This window comes from Tauraco erythrolophus, chromosome Z, assembly GCF_009769465.1.
Source record: "Tauraco erythrolophus isolate bTauEry1 chromosome Z, bTauEry1.pri, whole genome shotgun sequence".
In the NCBI taxonomy this organism is placed as follows: Eukaryota; Metazoa; Chordata; class Aves; order Musophagiformes; family Musophagidae; genus Tauraco; species Tauraco erythrolophus.
Window position 1 is genome coordinate 10616066 of NC_141496.1, and position 19485 is coordinate 10635550.

The 19485-nt window shown below is 54.9% G+C and overlaps 4 protein-coding genes across 6 annotated transcripts in view; 3 read left to right on the top strand and 1 right to left on the bottom strand.

Moving 5' to 3' along the window:
* Positions 1–19485, bottom strand: part of UBAP2 (ubiquitin associated protein 2) — a 119781-nt gene that overhangs the window by 11765 nt on the left and 88531 nt on the right. For 2 of the 3 annotated variants that reach the window (XM_086630045.1, XM_086630044.1), the window contains one exon: positions 19313–19363. In XM_086630045.1, coding sequence (XP_086486171.1) covers positions 19313–19363 — 51 coding nt within the window. The remainder of the gene's footprint in view (positions 1–19312; positions 19364–19485) is intronic. The other variant, XM_086630046.1, reaches the window with a different exon arrangement.
* On the top strand, positions 4009–4581 carry LOC147526313 (interferon-like). Its single transcript, XM_086629511.1, has one exon. The coding sequence runs from the start codon at positions 4009–4011 to the stop codon at positions 4579–4581; it is 573 nt and encodes a 190-aa protein (XP_086485637.1).
* Positions 8033–8605, top strand: LOC147526314 (interferon-like). The gene has a single exon (XM_086629545.1). The coding sequence runs from the start codon at positions 8033–8035 to the stop codon at positions 8603–8605; it is 573 nt and encodes a 190-aa protein (XP_086485671.1).
* On the top strand, positions 12057–12629 carry LOC147526315 (interferon-like). The gene has a single exon (XM_086629391.1). It carries the CDS (start codon positions 12057–12059, stop codon positions 12627–12629), a length of 573 nt encoding a protein of 190 aa, XP_086485517.1.

Below are 19485 nucleotides of genomic sequence, written 5' to 3' on the forward strand. Positions count from 1 at the left end.
CCACCTGGAATACTGTGTTCAGCTCTGGAGTCACCAACACAAGAATCATAGATTCATAGAATGGCATAGGCTGGAAGGGACCTTAGAGATCATCTAATCTGACCTCCCTGTCATGGACAGGGACGCCTCTCAACTAGACCAGGCTACTCAAGGCTCCATCCAACCTGGCCTTGAACACCTCCAGGGAGGGGGCATTCACAACTTCTCTGGGCAATTTATTCCAAAGTCTTACCACCCTTGTACTGAAGAATTTCTTCCTAAGATCTAATCTAAATCTGTTCTCCTTCAACTTAACCCATTTCCCCTTGTCCTATCAGTGGACACTCTTGTAAAAAGTCCCTCTCCAGCCTTCCTGTAGGTTCCCTTCAGGTATCGGAAGGCAGCTATTAGGTCCCCCCGAAGTCTCAACTTTTCAAGGCTGAACAATCCCAGCTCCCGCAACCTGTCCTCATAGCAGAGGTGCTCCAGCCCCTGGATCATCTTTGTGGCCCACCTCTGAACAAGCTCCAACAAATCTGTGTCTCTCTTATGGTGGAGACACCAGAACTGGACACAGTATTCGAGGTGGGGTCTCACAAGAGCAGAGTAAAGGGGGAGAATCACCTCTCTTGACCGGCTGACCGCGCTTCTCTTGATACATCCCAGGATGCGGCTGGCCTTCTGGGCCGCATGAGCGCACTGCCGGCTCATGTTGAGCTTCTCATCTATAAACACCCCCAAATCCTTCTCTTCAGGGCTACTCTCAACCCACTCTGTGCCCAGTTTGTATTTGTGCCTAGGATTGGCCTGACCCAGGTGAAGGACCTTGCATTTTGACTTGTTGAAGCTCATGCAGTTTGCACTGGCCCATTTCTCAAGCCTATCAAGGTCCCTCTGTGTGGCATCTCTTCCCTCAAGTGAGTCCACGGCACCACGCAGCTTGGTGTCATCGGCAAACTTCCTGAGGGTGCACTCAATGCCGTCATCCATGTCGCTGACAAAGATGCTGAACAGCACTGGACCCAGAACAGACCCCTGAGGGACACCGCTTGACACTGGTCTCCATGTAGACATTGCACCATTGCACTCTTTGAGTGCGACCATCCAGCCAGTTCTTTATCCACCGACTGGTCCATCTGTCAAATCCATGTCTCTCCATTTTAGAGACAAGGATGTCATGTGGGACAGTGTCAAACGCCTTGCACAAGTCCAGGAAAACAACATCCATTGCTTTACCCACGTCAACCAGCGCTGTAGCTTTGTTGTAGAAGGCCACTAAATTAGTCAGGCATGACTTGCCCCTAGTGAAGCCATGTTGGCTGTCACCAACCACTTGGTTATTTTTTATGTGCCTTAGTACAGCTGCCAAGAGAATCTATTCCATGATTTTACCTGGCACAGAGGTAAGGCTGACTGGTCTGTAGTTTCCAGGGTTGTCCTTGGTCCCTTTTTTAAAGATGGGGGTTATGTTGGCCCTTTTCCAATCTGTAGAAACCTCACCAGACTGCCAGGACCTCTCAAATATGATGGCTAGTGGCCTAAAAACTTCAGCCGCCAGTTCCTTCAGGACCCATCAATGTATCTCATCAGGTCCCACGGACTTGTGCACCTTCAGGTTCTCTAGGTGTTCCCGGATCTGATCAACTCCTACCCTGGCTGGTTCTTCACTCTCCCAGACCCAGCCAACATCCTCTGTGATTTGGGTGGTGTGGTTCGAGTGGTTGCCAGAAAAGACTGAGGCAAAAAAGTTGTTGAATATTTCAGCCATCTCCACCGTCCTTAGTAACCAGGTCACCTGTATCCTTCCAGAGGGGCTCCACATTCTCTCTCATTTTTCTTTTTTCTCTCACATATCTTTAAAACCCTTTTCTGTTATTTCTAATATTGCTGGCCAGATTTGACTCTGTCAGGGCCTTAGCTTTTCTAACCTGGTCTCTGAGTACACGAGCAACTTCCTTGTACTCATCCCAGGTTACCGGTCCCTGCTTCCATGCTTTGTGCAATCCCCTTTTGTATTTGATTTTAGCCAGGAGTTCTCTGTTCATCCATATAGGTCTCCTGGTGGTTTTGCCTGATTTGTTCCTTTTAGGGATGCAATGCCTGTGAACTTGGAGGAGATGATCCTTGAAAGTCAACCAGCAATCTTGGCTCTCAGACCCTCCAGGGCTTTATCCCATGACACACTACCAAGGAGGTTCCTGAAGCAGCGAAAGTCAGCTCTTCTGAAATCGAGGGTTTCAAGCTTGCTGAGCTTCCCCCTCTTAGCTGGCCTTAGGATCTCAAACTCCACCATCTCATGGTCACTGCAGCCAAGGCTACCCATGAGTTCAACATTACCTATCAGCCCTTCCCTATTGCCGAGAACGAGGTCTAACATGGCACCTCTCCTCGTTGGTTCCTCTATCACTTGGATAAGGAAGTTATCGTTAACGCATTCCAGGAATCCCCTGGATTGCTTGTTCCCTGCCTTGTTGTTTTTCCAACTGATGTCAGGGTTGTTAAAATCCCCCATGAGGACCAGGGCTTGTAAACATGAAGGACATGGAGCTGCTGGAGCAGGTCCAGAGGACGGCCATGAAGATGATCCGAGGGCTGGAGCACCTCTGCTATGCAGACAGGCTGAGAGAGTTGGGGCTATTCAGCCTGGAGAAGAGAAGGCTCCGGTGAGACCTTCTAGCAGCCTTCCAGTACTTAAAGGGGGCCTACAGGAAAGCTGGAGAGGGACTATGTAGTGATGGGACAAGGGGCAATGTCTTTAAACTGAAAGAGGGAAGATTTAGATTAGATCTAAGGAAAAAATTCTTCACTCTGAGGGTGGTGAGCCACTGGAACAGGTTTGCGAGAGAAGTTGTGACTGCCCCATTCCTGGAGCAGTTCTAGGCCAGGTTGAAGGAGGGTTTGAGCAACTTCATCTAATGAAATGTGTTCCTGGCCCTACCAGGGGGGTTGGAACTAGATGATCTTTGAGGTCCCTTTGAATCAAAACCATTCTATGATTCTGAAATCGATTTAAATTAAAAAAAGAACACACTACTCTCCAAAACCTCAGGAGAAACGCTCAGTCTTGCTGTATCAGCAGTCAGTGCTACTCTCACTGCTGGAAGTTTCCCAGGAAGCAGTGACGACATGCACTTGGCACTCTGCCTGCTTTCACTTTCTAGATGTAAGCACAATAGCATGTCAAATTCCTACTTGCTCCTGTCTCGCAGACACCTAAAGTTATGTAATTGAATAACAAATTCGAAATATAATAAAACCCCTAAAATATGAAAATTATAATCATTCCATGACCACAGCATGAAAAATTTATTGCAAAATTTACGTATTTATTTCAAAACATCAACATACTTAGGGATAAATAACTTGGACAGTACAGGGGATGACAGGAAACCACAAAAACATTCAGTAAGATATGTGAGACAAAGGAAAACCTCTTCCACGTGCAAAGCAGCAGATGTTAGAGAAGGAAAAAGAGAAAAGGTTGAAAAACTAAAAATATTTGTTAATAAGATATAAACGAAAACACGTATTGCCTCATATATACATGTAATATAAGACCATGAAAGAAGAAAAACACATGTTGGTATGCAGAAAACTTGAATGTAAAATCAATGCAGGCAAATAACAAAAGAGATGAAAAGTAAAATCTGAAAAACATCCCTACCACAGCTCCCTCGAAAGCCTCCACTGCTGCTGTGCCTTCACTTCCACAACAAACCACAACGGCAGAGGAACCAAGCACCGCCCCACACCTCGACAGCAGTCCTGGGAAAAACCAGATCCCTTCCCAAAGGCAGACCCAACTTGGGCTCACAGTTGACAAATGCAACAGAATAACTTAAAAGAAAATAAACAGAAAGCAAAACTGAAAACGAAAAAGGGAAATTCTACATAGATGAAGATGATGATGAAAGGAAAGCCTATGCATCGCATAAAGCCAGCCACCCGGCAGCACCCCAAGCACAGAGCCCACCCGCACCACCACCGAGCCTGACCAGGCTCCTGCCCAGCACCACCCACAGCCCCGACATGGCTGCGCCCGCAACCCCACGGCCCCGCCGCTGCCACGCTGCTCCGGCGCTCCTGCTCCTCCTGACGGCTCTCGCCGCCGCCCTCGCCTGCCACCACGTGCGGCCAAACGAAGACGCCTTCGCCTCCGACAGCCTACGGCTCCTCCGCATCATGGATCCCAGCCCGCCACCGCCCTGCCACCACCACCACGCGCCCTTCTTCAAAGACACCCTCCTCCACACCCACCACCCGCAGCACGCCGCCGCTGCCGCCCTCCGCATCCTCCAGCGCCTCTTCGGCATCCTCAGCAGCCCAAGCACACCGCCACACTGGGACGCCCAGGCACACCGACAGCTCCTCAACAACATCCAGCATTATTTACACCACATGGAGAAATGTGTGACAGCCAACAGAATGCTACTGAAAATGCAAAGGACCCGCCACCTGCTGCTCCACATCGACAAATACTTCCGGCACATCCAGCACTTCCTCCGCACCCACGACCACAGCGCCTGCACCTGGGACCACGTCCGCCTCGAAGCTCACGCCTGTTTCCAACACCTCCACAACCTCACCCGCACCATGCGCTGACATCGGCCCCGCCACCCCCAACAACCCGCACCCCCTCCGACGCCTCGGGACCACCGCCCCACACCCACCTCCGGCCTCCCGCCTCCCCTCCCCGACGGACACGGCCGCTGCAACCACGGCCCTGCACCCTCACCCTCCACTGACTGCTCCTCTATTTATACAACTTGGATTATTTATTTGGACAATGGATTTCATCTATTTATTCACTTCATTATTTATTTCACACCAAATAAAGATCTTTTCAAAAACCTTGACAGTCTCTTTCGTCTCCGCAGTACATGAACCGGTTTTTGGGGTGGGGGCAAGACACCTCCACTCAACACCGACTCCAAGCCCTGCTCCAAATACGGCTCACCTCTGCGCATAGAATGGTTATGGTCCTATCACTACACGCCCTTGTAAAAGGTCCCTCTCCAGCTTTCCCGTAGGACCCCTTCAGGTGCTGGCACACTGCTACAAGACCATCCTGGAGCCTTCTCTTCCCTAGACACAACAAGCCCAACTCGCTCAGACTGTCTTCGTAGGACAGGTGCTCCAGCCCTCCGATCATCTTCAGGGCCCTCCTCTGGACTTGCTCCAACAGCTCCATGGCCTTCTTGTGCTGGGGACTCCAGAGCTGAACGCAGGATTCCACGTGGGGTCTCACGAGAGCAGAGCAGAGGGGCAGAATCACCTCCCTCCACCTGCTGGCCACGCTTCTTTTGATGCAGTCCAGGACATGGTTGGCTTTCTGGGCTGCAAGCGCACATCGCCGGCTCATGTTGAGCTTCTCGTCAACCAGCACTCCCAAGTCCTTTCCCTCAGGGCTGCTCTCAATCCATTCTCCTCCCAGCCTGTACTTGTGCTTGGGATTGCCCCGACCCACGTGCAGGACCTTGCACTTGGCCTTGTTGAACTTCAGGAGGTTCTCACAGGCCCACCTCTCCAGCCTCTCAAGGTCCCTCTGGATGGCATCCCTTCCCTCCAGCATGTCCACAACACCACACAGCTTGCTGTCATCTGCAAACTTGCTGAGGGTGCACTCAATCCCACTCGCCGTGTCGCCAACAAAGACGTTAAATAGCACTGGTCTCACTACTGACTCCTGAAGAAAGCCACTCGTCACTGGTCTCCTCCACTTGGACATCGAGCCCTTGACCGCAACTCTTGGAGTGTGACCATCCAGCCAATTCCTCATCCCACCGAGTGGCCCATCCCTCAAATCCATGTCTCTCCACTTCAGAGACAAGGATGTCCTGTGGGACAGTAGCAAATGCTTTGGACAAGTCCACGTGGATGATGTCAGTTGCTCTTTCCCAATCCATCAATGCTGTAACTCCATCACAGAAGGCCACCCAATTAGGCAGGCAGGATTTGCCCTTAGTGAAGCCATGTTGGCTGTCACCAATCGCCTCCTTATTTTCCACGTGCCTTAGCACAGTTGCCAGGAGGATGTGCTCCATGATCTTGCCGGCCACAGAGGTGAGACTGACTGGCCTGCAGTTCTCCGGGTCTTCTTTTTGCCCCTTTTTAAAGATGGGGGCTACGTCTCCCCTTTTCCAGCCAGTGCGAATTTCACCAGACTCCCATGACGTCTCAAATATGATGGATAGTGGCTTAGCAGCTTCATCCACCAGTTCCCTCACGACCCGCGGATGTACCTCATCAGGTCCCATGGACTTGTGCACCTTCAGGTTCCTTAGATGGTCTCGGACCTGATCTTCTCCTACAGCGGGCGCTCCTTCATTCTCCCAGTCCCCGCCTTTGCCGGCTGTGACTCGGGCCGTGCGGCTGGAGCTCTTGCCAGTGAAGACTGAGGCAAAGAAGTCATTGAGTACCTCAGCCTTCTCCACATCCCGGCTAGCCAGGTCTCCCGTTTCCTTACGGCGAGGGCCTATATTTTCCCTAGATCTCTTTTTATCACTGACATAGCTATACAAGTTTTTCTTGTTGCCCTTGATGTCCCTGGCCAGATTTAGCTCTACCAGGGCTTTGGCTTTCCTAACCTGCTCTCTGGTTGCTCGGACAATTTCTCGGTATTCTTCCCAGGCTACGTGTCCTTGCTTCCACCCTCTGTAGGCCGCCTTTTTGTGTCCGTGTTGGGCCAGGAGCTTCTTGTTTATCTATGCGGGCCTCCTGGTCTTCCTACCTGACTTCCTCTTTGTTGGGATGCACCGCTCCTGAGCTTGCAGGAGGTGATCCTTGAATATTAAACAGCTTTCTTGGGCCCCTCTTCCCTCCAGGGCTTCATCCCACCGCACTCTATCAAGCAGATCCCTGAAGAGGCCCAAGTCTGCTCTCCTGAAACCCAGGCCAGAAGGCTTGCTGAGCGCCCTCCTGGCCTCCCAAACAATCTTCAACTCCACCCTTTCGGCCCGCGCCCGCTCTTCTCTCTGCCACCTCCCCAAGGAGGCACCTGCCTCGACCTCGTTGCAAAACCTCTGCCAGGCTTCAGCCATCGTCCTCACAATCAGCTCTTGACCGTTTGTCTCCTCAACGTTTCCCACCTCCCAGCCCGCCTGACACCCACTGACCATCAAGCACCTCTGCGCTCCTCGGCACACGGAACACACGGACCTCTTGCAGCGGGTCCACACACGGGCCACAAACACCAGACCAGGGGCGGAACACCTCTCCTCCCAAGAAAGGCTGCGAGTTGGGCTTGTTACGCCCGCAGAAGAGAAGGCTCCATGCAAGACTCTTCCCTTTCTCCCCCTTCCTTTTTCCTCCAGCCTTGCTTCCCCATTCCCGCCACCTTCAAACACAGCAGCGGGGGCCGCTCCATCCGGGAACACATCCCGTGCCCAAGTGCCTACACCCACAGACACCACCTCGCACGCCGCCGCCAGCCCCAGGCCCTCGCTCCACCACGGGGCTCCCCCAGCTCCGCCAAGGGACGTCACTTCACACAACTCTTCCCAACACGAAAAGAAAAGAGAAGACGAGGCGAGACCAGCTCAGAGGAAAACGACGGCGAGCCACAAGTGAAAGGAAAACAGACCACAACCAACACCAGGGCACCACAGACGGAAAAGCCACTGGGGCAGGAAGGGAAACTTCAGCTGCAGAGCAGCCGCCCCGCAGCTCGCCCTGCCGGCAGCAGGGAAACCCGGACACAGCTCCCGCCACAGCTGCCCCCAGGGGCTCTGCCCCAGCGCTTCCGCACCCCCCGCTCAACCACCACAGCCAACCTGCCCCCGGCACACCACCGGCAAAGCACTGCCCCACCGCCCTCCCCGCTCACCGCACGCCACGCCACCGACGCACTTCCACACTCCCCCACAGCCACCATGGCCAAAACTGAAAACCACAGCCGAAACTCGCTGCGATCGGAAAGCGAGGAAGGGAAAGCCGCGGCACCGCATAAAGCCGGCCACTCGGCAGCGCCCCGAGCACAGCGCCCACCCGCACCACCACCGAGCCTGACCAGGCTCCTGCCCAGCACCACCCACGCAGCACCCACAGCCCCGACATGGCTGCGCCCGCAACCCCACGGCCCCGCCGCTGCCACGCTGCTCCGGCGCTCCTGCTCCTCCTGACGGCTCTCGCCGCCGCCCTCGCCTGCCACCACGTGCGGCCAAACGAAGACGCCTTCGCCTCCGACAGCCTACGGCTCCTCCGCATCATGGATCCCAGCCCGCCACCGCCCTGCCACCACCACCACGCGCCCTTCTTCAACGACACCCTCCTCCACACCCACCACCCGCAGCACGCCGCTGCTGCCGCCCTCCGCATCCTCCAGCGCCTCTTCGGCATCCTCAGCAGCCCAAGCACACCGCCACACTGGGAAGCCCAGGCACACCGACAGCTCCTCAACAAGATCCAGCATTATTTACACCACGTGGAGAAATGTGTGACAGCCAACAGAATGCTACTGAAAATGCAAAGGACCCGCCACCTGCTGCTCCACATCGACAAATACTTCCGGCACATCCAGCACTTCCTCCGCACCCACGACCACAGCGCCTGCACCTGGGACCACGTCCGCCTCGAAGCTCACGCCTGTTTCCAACACCTCCACAACCTCACCCGCACCATGCGCTGACATCGGCCCCGCCACCCCCAACAACCCGCACCCCCTCCGACGCCTCGGGACCACCGCCCCACACCCACCTCCGGCCTCCCGCCTCCCCTCCCCGACGGACACGGCCGCTGCAACCACGGCCCTGCACCCTCACCCTCCACCGACTGCTCCTCTATTTATACCATTTGGATTATTTATTTGGACAATGGATTTCATCTATTTATTCACTTCATTATTTATTTCACACCAAATAAAGACCTTTTCAAAAACCTTGACAGTCTCTTTAGTCTCCGCAGTGCATGAACCGGTTTTTGGGGTGGGGGCAAGACACCTCCACTCAACACCGACTCCAAGCCCTGCTCCAAATACGGCTCACCTCTGCGCATAGAATGGTTATGGTCCTATCACTACACGCCCTTGTAAAAGGTCCCTCTCCAGCTTTCCCGTAGGACCCCTTCAGGTGCTGGCACACTGCTACAAGACCATCCTGGAGCCTTCTCTTCCCTAGACACAACAAGCCCAACTCGCTCAGACTGTCTTCGTAGGACAGGTGCTCCAGCCCTCCGATCATCTTCAGGGCCCTCCTCTGGACTTGCTCCAACAGCTCCATGGCCTTCTTGTGCTGGGGACTCCAGAGCTGAACGCAGGATTCCACGTGGGGTCTCACGAGAGCAGAGCAGAGGGGCAGAATCACCTCCCTCCACCTGCTGGCCACGCTTCTTTTGATGCAGTCCAGGACATGGTTGGCTTTCTGGGCTGCAAGCGCACATCGCCGGCTCATGTTGAGCTTCTCGTCAACCAGCACTCCCAAGTCCTTTCCCTCAGGGCTGCTCTCAATCCATTCTCCGCCCAGCCTCTACTTGTGCTCGGCATTGCCCCGACCCACGTGCAGGACCTTGCACTTGGCCTTGTTGAACTTCAGGAGGTTCTCACAGGCCCACCTCTCCAGCCTCTCAAGGTCCCTCTGGATGGCATCCCTTCCCTCCAGCGTGTCCACAACACCACACAGCTTGCTGTCATCTGCAAACTTGCTGAGGGTGCACTCAATCCCACTCGCCGTGTCGCCAACAAAGACGTTAAATAGCACTGGTCCCACTACTGACTCCTGAAGAAAGCCACTCGTCACTGGTCTCCTCCACTTGGACATCGAGCCCTTGACCGCAACTCTTGGAGTGTGACCATCCAGCCAATTCCTCATCCCACCGAGTGGCCCATCCCTCAAATCCATGTCTCTCCACTTCAGAGACAAGGATGTCCTGTGGGACAGTAGCAAATGCTTTGGACAAGTCCACGTAGATGATGTCAGTTGCTCTTTCCCAATCCATCAATGCTGTAACTCCATCACAGAAGGCCACCCAATTAGGCAGGCAGGATTTGCCCTTAGTGAAGCCATGTTGGCTGTCACCAATCGCCTCCTTATTTTCCACGTGCCTTAGCACAGTTGCCAGGAGGATGTGCTCCATGATCTTGCCGGCCACAGAGGTGAGACTGACTGGCCTGCAGTTCTCCGGGTCTTCTTTTTGCCCCTTTTTAAAGATGGGGGCTACGTCTCCCCTTTTCCAGCCAGTGCGAATTTCACCAGACTCCCATGACGTCTCAAATATGATGGATAGTGGCTTAGCAGCTTCATCCACCAGTTCCCTCACGACCCGCGGATGTACCTCATCAGGTCCCATGGACTTGTGCACCTTCAGGTTCCTTAGATGGTCTCGGACCTGATCTTCTCCTACAGCGGGCGCTCCTTCATTCTCCCAGTCCCCGCCTTTGCCGGCTGTGACTCGGGCCGTGCGGCTGGAGCTCTTGCCAGTGAAGACTGAGGCAAAGAAGTCATTGAGTACCTCAGCCTTCTCCACATCCCGGCTAGCCAGGTCTCCCGTTTCCTTACGGCGAGGGCCTATATTTTCCCTAGATCTCTTTTTATCACTGACATAGCTATACAAGTTTTTCTTGTTGCCCTTGATGTCCCTGGCCAGATTTAGCTCTACCAGGGCTTTGGCTTTCCTAACCTGCTCTCTGGTTGCTCGGACAATTTCTCAGTATTCTTCCCAGGCTACGTGTCCTTGCTTCCACCCTCTGTAGGCCGCCTTTTTGTGTCCGTGTTGGGCCAGGAGCTTCTTGTTTATCTAGGCGGGCCTCCTGGTCTTCCTACCTGACTTCCTCTTTGTTGGGATGCACCGCTCCTGAGCTTGCAGGAGGTGATCCTTGAATATTAAACAGCTTTCTTGGGCCCCTCTTCCCGCCAGGGCTTCATCCCACCGCACTCTATCAAGCAGATCCCTGAAGAGGCCCAAGTCTGCTCTCCTGAAACCCAGGCCAGAAGGCTTGCTGAGCGCCCTCCTGGCCTCCCAAACAATCTTCAACTCCACCCTTTCGGCCCGCGCCCGCTCTTCTCTCTGCCACCTCCCCAAGGAGGCACCTGCCTCGACCTCGTTGCAAAACCTCTGCCAGGCTTCAGCCATCGTCCTCACAATCAGCTCTTGACCGTTTGTCTCCTCAACGTTTCCCACCTCCCAGCCCGCCTGACACCCACTGACCATCAAGCACCTCTGCGCTCCTCGGCACACGGAACACACGGACCTCTTGCAGCGGGTCCACACACGGGCCACAAACACCAGACCAGGGGCGGAACACCTCTCCTCCCAAGAAAGGCTGCGAGTTGGGCTTGTTACGCCCGCAGAAGAGAAGGCTCCATGCAAGACTCTTCCCTTTCTCCCCCTTCCTTTTTCCTCCAGCCTTGCTTCCCCATTCCCGCCACCTTCAAACACAGCAGCGGGGGCCGCTCCATCCGGGAACACATCCCGTGCCCAAGTGCCTACACCCACAGACACCACCTCGCACGCCGCCGCCAGCCCCAGGCCCTCGCTCCACCACGGGGCTCCCCCAGCTCCGCCAAGGGACGTCACTTCACACAACTCTTCCCAACACGAAAAGAAAAGAGAAGACGAGGCGAGACCAGCTCAGAGGAAAACGACGGCGAGCCACAAGTGAAAGGAAAACAGACCACAACCAACACCAGGGCACCACAGACGGAAAAGCCACTGGGGCAGGAAGGGAAACTTCAGCTGCAGAGCAGCCGCCCCGCAGCTCGCCCTGCCGGCAGCAGGGAAACCCGGACACAGCTCCCGCCACAGCTGCCCCCAGGGGCTCTGCCCCAGCGCTTCCGCACCCCCCGCTCAACCACCACAGCCAACCTGCCCCCGGCACACCACCGGCAAAGCACTGCCCCACCGCCCTCCCCGCTCACCGCACGCCACGCCACCGACGCACTTCCACACTCCCCCACAGCCACCATGGCCAAAACTGAAAACCACAGCCGAAACTCGCTGCGATCGGAAAGCGAGGAAGGGAAAGCCGCGGCACCGCATAAAGCCGGCCACTCGGCAGCGCCCCGAGCACAGCGCCCACCCGCACCACCACCGAGCCTGACCAGGCTCCTGCCCAGCACCACCCACGCAGCACCCACAGCCCCGACATGGCTGCGCCCGCAACCCCACGGCCCCGCCGCTGCCACGCTGCTCCGGCGCTCCTGCTCCTCCTGACGGCTCTCGCCGCCGCCCTCGCCTGCCACCACGTGCGGCCAAACGAAGACGCCTTCGCCTCCGACAGCCTACGGCTCCTCCGCATCATGGATCCCAGCCCGCCACCGCCCTGCCACCACCACCACGCGCCCTTCTTCAACGACACCCTCCTCCACACCCACCACCCGCAGCACGCCGCCGCTGCCGCCCTCCGCATCCTCCAGCGCCTCTTCGGCATCCTCAGCAGCCCAAGCACACCGCCACACTGGGACGCCCAGGCACACCGACAGCTCCTCAACAACATCCAGCACCACGTCCAGCAGCTCCAACACTGCCTGCCAGCCAACGGCACGCTCTCCCAAGGACAAGGGCCCCGCCACCTGCTGCTCCACATCGACAAATACTTCCGGCACATCCAGCACTTCCTCCGCACCCACGACCACAGCGCCTGCACCTGGGACCACGTCCGCCTCGAAGCTCACGCCTGTTTCCAACACCTCCACAACCTCACCCGCACCATGCGCTGACATCGGCCCCGCCACCCCCAACAACCCGCACCCCCTCCGACGCCTCGGGACCACCGCCCCACACCCACCTCCGGCCTCCCGCCTCCCCTCCCCGACGGACACGGCCGCTGCAACCACGGCCCTGCACCCTCACCCTCCACTGACTGCTCCTCTATTTATACAACTTGGATTATTTATTTGGACCATGGATCTCATCTATTTATTCACCTCCCTATTTATTGCGCACCAAATAAAGACCTCTTCCAAAAACCCTGACAGTCCCTCTCGTCTCAGCCTTTGGGGTGGGGGGAAGCCACCTCCATGCAACACCTACTCCAAGCCCTGCTCCAAACACGGCTCGGCTCTGCACACACAATCATAGAACGGTTTGGGTTGGACGGGACCTCAAAGATCATTGTCTTCCAACCCCCCTGCCATGGCCAGGGACACCCTCCACTACACCACCTTGCTCCAAGCCTCATCCAACCTGGCCTGAACACCTGCCGGGTTGCGGCAGCCACAACTTCTCTGGCAAACCTGGTCCAGTGCCTCACCACCCTCAGAGTAAAAAAAAATTCTTCCTTAGATCTAATCCATGTTCCCTCTCTAAGTTTAAAGCCATTGCCCCTTGTCCTATCACTACACGCCCTTGTAAAAAGTCCCTCTCCAGCTTTCCCCTAGGCCCCCTTCAGGTGCTGGCACACTGCTACAAGACCATCCCGGAGCCTTCTCTTCCCTAGACACAACAAGCCCAACTCGCTCAGACTGTCTTCGTAGGACAGGTGCTCCAGCCCTCCGATCATCTTCAGGGCCCTCCTCTGGACTTGCTCCAACAGCTCCATGGCCTTCTTGTGCTGGGGACTCCAGAGCTGAACGCAGGATTCCACGTGGGGTCTCACGAGAGCAGAGCAGAGGGGCAGAATCACCTCCCTCCACCTGCTGGCCACGCTTCTTTTGATGCAGTCCAGGACATGGTTGGCTTTCTGGGCTGCAAGCGCACATCGCCGGCTCATGTTGAGCTTCTCGTCAACCAGCACTCCCAAGTCCTTTCCCTCAGGGCTGCTCTCAATCCATTCTCCGCCCAGCCTCTACTTGTGCTCGGCATTGCCCCGACCCACGTGCAGGACCTTGCACTTGGCCTTGTTGAACTTCAGGAGGTTCTCACAGGCCCACCTCTCCAGCCTCTCAAGGTCCCTCTGGATGGCATCCCTTCCCTCCAGCGTGTCCACAACACCACACAGCTTGCTGTCATCTGCAAACTTGCTGAGGGTGCACTCAATCCCACTCGCCGTGTCGCCAACAAAGACGTTAAATAGCACTGGTCCCACTACTGACTCCTGAAGAAAGCCACTCGTCACTGGTCTCCTCCACTTGGACATCGAGCCCTTGACCGCAACTCTTGGAGTGTGACCATCCAGCCAATTCCTCATCCCACCGAGTGGCCCATCCCTCAAATCCATGTCTCTCCACTTCAGAGACAAGGATGTCCTGTGGGACAGTAGCAAATGCTTTGGACAAGTCCACGTAGATGATGTCAGTTGCTCTTTCCCAATCCATCAATCCTCCATCACAGAAGGCCACCCAATTAGGCAGGCAGGATTTGCCCTTAGTGAAGCCATGTTGGCTGTCACCAATCGCCTCCTTATTTTCCACGTGCCTTAGCACAGTTGCCAGGAGGATGTGCTCCATGATCTTGCCGGCCACAGAGGTGAGACTGACTGGCCTGCAGTTCTCCGGGTCTTCTTTTTGCCCCTTTTTAAAGATGGGGGCTACGTCTCCCCTTTTCCAGCCAGTGCGAATTTCACCAGACTCCCATGACGTCTCAAATATGATGGATAGTGGCTTAGCAGCTTCATCCACCAGTTCCCTCACGACCCGCGGATGTACCTCATCAGGTCCCACGGACTTGTGCACCTTCAGGTTCCTTAGATGGTCTCGGACCTGATCTTCTCCTACAGCGGGCGCTCCTTCATTCTCCCAGTCCCCGCCTTTGCCGGCTGTGACTCGGGCCGTGCGGCTGGAGCTCTTGCCAGTGAAGACTGAGGCAAAGAAGTCATTGAGTACCTCAGCCTTCTCCACATCCCGGCTAGCCAGGTCTCCCGTTTCCTTACGGCGAGGGCCTATATTTTCCCTAGATCTCTTTTTATCACTGACATAGCTATACAAGTTTTTCTTGTTGCCCTTGATGTCCCTGGCCAGATTTAGCTCTACCAGGGCTTTGGCTTTCCTAACCTGCTCTCTGGTTGCTCGGACAATTTCTCAGTATTCTTCCCAGGCTACGTGTCCTTGCTTCCACCCTCTGTAGGCCGCCTTTTTGTGTCCGTGTTGGGCCAGGAGCTTCTTGTTTATCTAGGCGGGCCTCCTGGTCTTCCTACCTGACTTCCTCTTTGTTGGGATGCACCGCTCCTGAGCTTGCAGGAGGTGATCCTTGAATATTAAACAGCTTTCTTGGGCCCCTCTTCCCGCCAGGGCTTCATCCCACCGCACTCTATCAAGCAGATCCCTGAAGAGGCCCAAGTCTGCTCTCCTGAAACCCAGGCCAGAAGGCTTGCTGAGCGCCCTCCTGGCCTCCCAAACAATCTTCAACTCCACCCTTTCGGCCCGCGCCCGCTCTTCTCTCTGCCACCTCCCCAAGGAGGCACCTGCCTCGACCTCGTTGCAAAACCTCTGCCAGGCTTCAGCCATCGTCCTCACAATCAGCTCTTGACCGTTTGTCTCCTCAACGTTTCCCACCTCCCAGCCCGCCTGACACCCACTGACCATCAAGCACCTCTGCGCTCCTCGGCACACGGAACACACGGACCTCTTGCAGCGGGTCCACACACGGGCCACAAACACCAGACCAGGGGCGGAACACCTCTCCTCCCAAGAAAGGCTGCGAGTTGGGCTTGTTACGCCCGCAGAAGAGAAGGCTCCATGCAAGACTCTTCCCTTTCTCCCCCTTCCTTTTTCCTCCAGCCTTGCTTCCCCATTCCCGCCACCTTCAAACACAGCAGCGGGGGCCGCTCCATCCGGGAACACATCCCGTGCCCAAGTGCCTACACCCACAGACACCACCTCGCACGCCGCCGCCAGCCCCAGGCCCTCGCTCCACCACGGGGCTCCCCCAGCTCCGCCAAGGGACGTCACTTGACACAACTCTTCCCAACACGAAAAGAAAAGAGAAGACGAGGCGAGACCAGCTCAGAGGAAAACGACGGCGAGCCACAAGTGAAAGGAAAACAGACCACAACCAACACCAGGGCACCACAGACGGAAAAGCCACTGGGGCAGGAAGGGAAACTTCAGCTGCAGAGCAGCCGCCCCGCAGCTCGCCCTGCCGGCAGCAGGGAAACCCGGACACAGCTCCCGCCACAGCTGCCCCCAGGGGCTCTGCCCCAGCGCTTCCGCACCCCCCGCTCAACCACCACAGCCAACCTGCCCCCGGCACACCACCGGCAAAGCACTGCCCCACCGCCCTCCCCGCTCACCGCACGCCACGCCACCGACGCACTTCCACACTCCCCCACAGCCACCATGGCCAAAACTGAAAACCACAGCCGAAACTCGCTGCGATCGGAAAGCGAGGAAGGGAAAGCCGCGGCACCGCATAAAGCCGGCCACTCGGCAGCGCCCCGAGCACAGCGCCCACCCGCACCACCACCGAGCCTGACCAGGCTCCTGCCCAGCACCACCCACGCAGCACCCACAGCCCCGACATGGCTGCGCCCGCAACCCCACGGCCCCGCCGCTGCCACGCTGCTCCGGCGCTCCTGCTCCTCCTGACGGCTCTCGCCGCCGCCCTCGCCTGCCACCACGTGCGGCCAAACGAAGACGCCTTCGCCTCCGACAGCCTACGGCTCCTCCGCATCATGGATCCCAGCCCGCCACCGCCCTGCCACCACCACCACGCGCCCTTCTTCAACGACACCCTCAAAATTCTTCCTTAGATCTAATCCAAATCCCCTCTCTTTCAGTTTAAAACCATTAACCCTCGTCCTATCACTACACATCATTGTAAAAAGACTCTCTCCATCTTTCTTGTAGGCCCCCTGCACGTACTAGAAGGCTGCTACAATATCACCCCAGAGCCTTCTCTTCTCTAGACACAACAAGCCCAACTGTTTCAGTCTGTCTTCACAGCAGAGGTGCTCCAGCCCTCCGATCATCTTCAGGGCCCTTCTCTGGACCCACTCCAGCAGATCCATGTCCTTTTTATGTTGTGATCCTCAAAGCTGGATGTAGTACTGAAGGTGGGATGTCACGAAAGCAGAGTAGAGGGGCAAAATCACCTGTCTTGACCTGCTGGCCACGCTTCTTTTGATGCAGCCCAGGATACGGTTGGCTTTCTGGGCTGCAAGCGCACATTGCCGGCTCATGTTGAGCTTCTCATTGAACAGCACCTGCAAATACTCCTCACGGCTGCTCTCAATCCATTCTCCACCCAGTGTGCACTTGTGCTTAGGATCTGATCGACCCATGTGCAGGACCTTGCACTTGGCCTTGTTGAACTTCAGGAGCTTTGCTCAGGCCCACCTCCCCAGCCTCTCAAGGTCCCTCTGGATGGCATCCGTTCCCTCCAGTGTGTCAACCACACCACATAGGTGGTGTCACCATCAAAGACCAGGGTAGGGACTTGGCTGGTTGCTCTCCTTGCTGCCGTGAGGATCTTGAATTCCACCATTTCACGTTCACTGCAGCCAAGGATGCCCTTGAGCTTCATATTCCCCCACCAGCCTCTCTTTATTGGTGAGAACAAGGTCCAGCAAAGCACCTCTCCTCATTCGTTTCTCTACCACTTGGAGAAGGAAGTTATCACCAATGATTTCCAGAATGCTTATGACATGCTGTGTTGTCCCTCAAACAGTTACCAGGGTGGTTGAAGTCCCCCATGAGGATCAGGGCTCATGAACGTGAGGCTGCTTCTGTCTGTCTATAGAGGACTTCATCTTCGAGGTCTTCGTGGTCAGGTGACCTGTAGCAAACCCCCACTACAATGTCCCCTCTCCCTGCCCTCCCTTTACTCCTGACCCATAAGCTCTCTGTTGGCTCCTCATTCATCCCCAGTGCCAAGCACTCCAGCTGGTCTTTGACAGAGTGTGTTGAGGTTTCGCCCAGCTGACAGTTAAGGTACCATCCAGCTGCTCTCTTACTCCTCCTCTCCTCTTGGTGTGGTGGAGAAGAGAAGAAAGTAACAAGAGGCTTGAGAGTGCAGATAAGAACAGGGACGGATCATCCACCAACCATGGCCTTGGGCAAAACAGACTGAGCCTGGAGATTGAGAGGCAGGTGATTTTGCCCCTCTACTCTGCTTTCGTGACATCCCACCTTCAGTACTACATCCAGCTTTGAGGATCACAACATAAAAAGGACATGGAGCTGCTGGAGCGGGTCCAGAGGAGGGCCCTGAAGATGATCGGAGGGCTGGAGCACCTCTGCTATGAAGACAGACTGAAACCGTTGGGCTTGTTGTGTCTAGAGAAGAGAAGGCTCTGGGGTGATCTTGTAGCAGCCTTCCAGTACCTGAAAGGGCCTAAAGCAAAGTTGGAGAGCGATTTGTTACAAGAGCATGTAGTGACAGGACATGCGGTAATGGCTTTAAATTGAAAGAGGGTAGAGTTCGATTAGATGTAAGGAAGAAATTCTCCACTGTGAGGATGATCAAAAACTGGCACAGGTTGCCCAGAGAACTTGTGGCTGCCCCATCCCTGGACGTGTTGAAGGCCAGGCTGGATGAAGCTTTGAGCAACTTGGTGTATGGGAAGGTGTCCCTGCTCATGGCAGGGGTGTTGGAACCAGATGATCCCTTCCAACACAAACCATTCTACTACTTAGTGATTCATTGGATAGTTAAAATCTTCATTAACACGCTCAATTTTATTTTTTTAATTCAGGACATATACCTGGACTCACCTTTGACTACCTGACTCTGCCTGTTCCCAGACTCCACATGGAAGACCTGGCGCTGACTGTGACCTTTAAGTATGGCATTTATCCAGTGATACTCCTTTTCCAGATCACTGCTCATTGGATCCACTTCTGCCTCTATGGATGCACTGCATCACTTAATCTTGTGACTTTTCTCAATTACATGGTACCCAACTTTCTCTCCAAGATCCTTTTCCTAGTTTTCTCCAAACAAAATTCTTACCTTTTGCAATCTGGGCTGAGGGCCTCTGTGAATCTGTTCGACATTTCAGCTTCTCTAATATGCCATTTACATGCTGAATTCAGGTTAGAAAGAAAACTCTGTACACTCTCCCTCCTGCTGCTCACCTGCCTTTGTTGCCATCATGCAAACATAAAGATCTGCACCTACGAGCACCTCCAATGCTCAGTGTTCAACTCGCCTACTGGCTGCCCATCTGTATACTTGCTGTTCAACACTACCTCTTGGTAAAATAAAAGATTCACGCTCAGATTTCAACTGGATTTGATGAGGTGTCATAGTGTTGCTGCAACAATAAAACATTTCTCCACTCAAAACCACACAGCACACTTGCTTATGTTTACAGGATTTGCAGATGGATGAATGCATGATGCAACAGTTGCTCTGTATCAATTTATACCGCCTACAGAAGCTGTTTGTGGATATTTAAAAAAACAGAACACGGAACACAAGGATAAGCTCTTAATCACCACCAAATGAGCCAATTTGTGTTGCACAAATTATCAACATTGAAGATAAATTGTTTGAAATTAAATAAACCAAGCAATTTACTTACCATTGGCAGCCTGGATTGAAGCATCTGGAGATCATCATAACCATAAATCTGCTTAAAGACAGATAAAAATACAACATCATTGTAACACTTTTCTCTGATACTGAACAATTTGAGTCTTTAAACAGAGTCTGACCTAAACCCAGTCTATTTTAAAGGTGTACAGCTATACATCG

Excerpts from the sequence above, each read along its gene's own strand:
- LOC147526313 (XM_086629511.1), top strand. The coding sequence starts at position 4,009 with ATGGCTGCGCCCGCAACCCCACGGCCCCGCCGCTGCCACGCTGCTCCG.
- LOC147526314 (XM_086629545.1), top strand. The coding sequence starts at position 8,033 with ATGGCTGCGCCCGCAACCCCACGGCCCCGCCGCTGCCACGCTGCTCCG.
- LOC147526315 (XM_086629391.1), top strand. The coding sequence starts at position 12,057 with ATGGCTGCGCCCGCAACCCCACGGCCCCGCCGCTGCCACGCTGCTCCG.